Genomic DNA, 3,256 nt, shown 5'->3' with positions numbered 1-3,256 from the left:
GAACTGTGGCTATGGTTGTAACCTCAAGTTAGCTAGCTCACTAGCATAGCTGCATACATATCATAATATCCAGGTAAGATTCTATTTTCAGTAAATAGCTTAGGTAACATTTCATTAACTTGAGTGTTCCACCTAATTTAATATTTATACATTTTAGTCACTGACAGCAAGATGACCATAAATGAGCAATGGTACCACACCAGAAGCAGTGTTGCATTTCATCCAAACATAGTACAGCCATCATTGTGGACGCTAATCACAGATTATATACAAAACCTAGTTCAGCACTGGGCTAAACTGTACAACTCAAACACAAACATCACCACGGTCTTGTACTTTATTCACAATAAATGTATTTTTCTTAAAAAATAATAATAATTTTAATATACAACACAATATTTGACAAGACAGTTTGGCTTACAACTAAAATCCGCTATCATACAGCAAGCAGGCAGATAGAGAGAGAGAGACAGAGAGAGAGATTGAAACAGAGAAATCTGAGAAACACACTAGCCATTGAGTGGAACAAAGAGCTCTACAATGCCTAGCATAAGCATACAATGAAAATGAGTACAATTAAATAAAAAAGTAATAAAACAATCTGAAAGTAAACCAAAAAAGAAGAAAAAAAGCAGAGCCAGGAGGAGGGATTCCACACTGTCTCACATGCACAATGCCCGTCTCAGCCTTGAGACGAGAACGAGACAAGGTGGAGAAATCAAACTCAGTTCTGCCGGCACAGAGCAGTCATTCTCCGATGCTTAAATAAGAGTGCACTTTTCTGGTCCTGGAGAAAAGCCCAGGGCCAGAGAGACAGAAAGAGAGACAGAAATACTTCACTAGTCTGTCCATGTAGTCCATTCACTCCATTCTCCTTGGCAGGTTCGTTAAGAGTCTCTTTCTCTAACACCGCAGTCTGTCCATTCAACAGTTTCAGAAGAGAAACGGAAAAGTTAAATTGTCTATTGACAGAGTGTTTTGTGTATACTTGGGTAGGGGGGTTAGTGCAGGTATCAAGAGTTTATATTATATTCTAAGAAGTTCTTAGCAATACTCTGGCAATAGATATCATTTCAAGCTTCTAAATGCCATTTGCAGTGTGAATCTAGAATTAATGCAGAGCAAAACCGTTAAAATTGTGCTGTGTGCTATTGTATTACAGAGACAGTGTTTCCATTTCGGCTCATAGTTGGTGTGTGAATATGTTTCTGTGGCAAACTTGTTGAGTGTTACTGGAGAAGCTTCCCATCAGACCGGAGAGATCAAAACAAGGAGGAAGTTCCTTTCACTCCTTTCTGGGACAGACAAAGCCCGTAGCCAATCAGATCTCAGCTTTCCCAGGACACACTGGCACACATCAAAGGCACCTGGGTTAGAGAAAAGGAGTCAAAACACTCTTTGAAGATAAGTGTAAGTGTTTTAGTTGTCTGCCCTTGCCTGAAATAGGCGTGTGTGTGTGCACATAACAGCTATCTAGTGCTTTGTGTTATGGTATTGTTGTGACTGTGTATGGTAATGTACACGTACATTGTACTTGTGCTATACTAAAATAGATTTTATAAACTAAGGGTATAATTAGTTTAGGGTTTTTGGTTAAAACACAAGTAAGTGAATGGGAATGTACGTGTGTGTGTGTGTGTGTGTGTGTGTGTGCGTGTGTGTGTGTGTGTGTGCGTGTGTGTACCCGCTATCTGGAGATGTACGTGTAGGTGCGTGAGGGCGATCTGGCTGCATGAGGGAGTCCTTCTGGCTGTCCGTTGGGGGAGACATTCAGGAAGTCCCATATAAGGATGGTGTCGTCATGGGAACTGCTGATGATCTGGAACTCATCAAACTGTAGACGGAACACACGGCCAGAATGCTCCTGCAAAAGGTAACCATGACAGCACATTAAAATACACACACACACACACACACACACACACTCCAAAAGGAAATCAGATCACAAACCTCATGCCAGGTGCAAGATGGTGAAAATTATGATGGCAAGATGCTGAATTATTCAGGTTATTAAAACAAGTAGTTCCACCTGCCTTTAGATGACCAACTGTGTTCCAATCAGAAGGCAGCTCCCTATATAGGCTGCATTTTGCTGGCTCCTGAGAAAAAGTTGTCTCTTGTTAAAGGCACCTGGCATTTGAGCGCTGTGTATTGGTGCATTCAAATGATTGTGGGAAAATGAACACTTGATTTGTTTGCTTTTCAAGCAGTTAAAAGTTGCGAGAAGACTGTTGCAAGGCAACTGGGAAAAATATCCACCAAGCATAATCAAGGTAATGACTGAGACTAATGATTTAGGTAGTTAGCATGCAGTGCTTCATTCTTTTACACAGACGAAGGCAGAATGGCTTAGGAAACAAGATGAAACCAATAAGAATATCTACATTTCCCCCCTGATGTGTTGGTAAATTACGGAGTAAAGGTTCAACTTTACGACTAAAATGACACTGTAATTAAATTTTTGGGTCACCAGTTCATTTTAATACAGCTTGAGCATAACTTTCTTGGTCTAAGTCGGCACTTTGCTAATCAGATCAGAGAGGGAAAATGAATGAAATATTATATATATATATAGTTACAAAAGCAGATCTGCTACAATGTTTCATGTTTAAAAAAGGCAGATTTGCTAAACTGCAACCAGGTTTTTTTTTTTTAACTGACTGTTGATCGGTTCTGCCACAGTATTTTTTGAGTGCTCCTTTTGAAATACCTCTGCATCCGGGCTGTGGTCCACCAGTTCATGACCCTGGGCCTAGATTCTAGACAATCCCTTAATTTGTTTCACTAGACCAGGGTTCCGTAAATCCTTATTAACCATTACGGACTAAACTGCTGCTCCTGCCATGGAGTATGTTTACCTCACACCTTAGGTAGCCAAGTATGTTAGCAAACAGAAGTCTTGTTTTGTGCAGCACCAGAAGCATAGCTGCTGCTAGTTCTGCATCCATCTGGAGGTAAGCTGAAGGGAAAACTAGCGAGTGATTCAACAAATATCACGTGTGCAGCATGCTGAAGTTATGACCTATGATGACACTGAAGGGTGTTCTGAGAGATATGAGAGACTGGCCTTGGAAGAGTGTGGCTACTGAAGCCACAGCCATTCCAGAATGGAATGGAGCTAATGTATAATTTATTCACCACTTGCACACTCACCACTAGTGTGCGCAGACAGAGAGTGCTGGCTGGAGCACGAGGGTCCAGAGCAGCCTGCAGATCCCACACTTTAATCTTCCTGTAGAGAGTGAGTGAGTGAGTG

General features: G+C 41.1%; 1 protein-coding gene across 5 annotated transcripts in view; it reads right to left on the bottom strand.

Moving 5' to 3' along the window:
* Positions 1 to 323: 323 nt before the first annotated feature.
* Positions 324 to 3,256, bottom strand: part of fbxw11a (F-box and WD repeat domain containing 11a) — an 18,973-nt gene continuing 16,040 nt past the window's right edge. For 4 of the 5 annotated variants that reach the window (XM_053237053.1, XM_053237052.1, XM_053237054.1 and 1 more), the window contains 4 exons: positions 3,154 to 3,232; positions 2,034 to 2,099; positions 1,685 to 1,864; positions 324 to 1,367 (listed from right to left, as the gene is read on the bottom strand). In XM_053237053.1, coding sequence (XP_053093028.1) covers positions 1,688 to 1,864; positions 2,034 to 2,099; positions 3,154 to 3,232 — 322 coding nt within the window. In that variant the 3' untranslated portion in view covers positions 324 to 1,367; positions 1,685 to 1,687. The remainder of the gene's footprint in view (positions 1,368 to 1,684; positions 1,865 to 2,033; positions 2,100 to 3,153; positions 3,233 to 3,256) is intronic. The other variant, XM_034307429.2, reaches the window with a different exon arrangement.

This window comes from Pangasianodon hypophthalmus, chromosome 9 (genome assembly GCF_027358585.1).
Source record: "Pangasianodon hypophthalmus isolate fPanHyp1 chromosome 9, fPanHyp1.pri, whole genome shotgun sequence".
In the NCBI taxonomy this organism is placed as follows: domain Eukaryota; kingdom Metazoa; phylum Chordata; class Actinopteri; order Siluriformes; family Pangasiidae; genus Pangasianodon; species Pangasianodon hypophthalmus.
The sequence above is the reverse complement of the archived record's forward strand: the minus strand, read 5'-3'. Positions and strand labels throughout refer to the sequence as shown.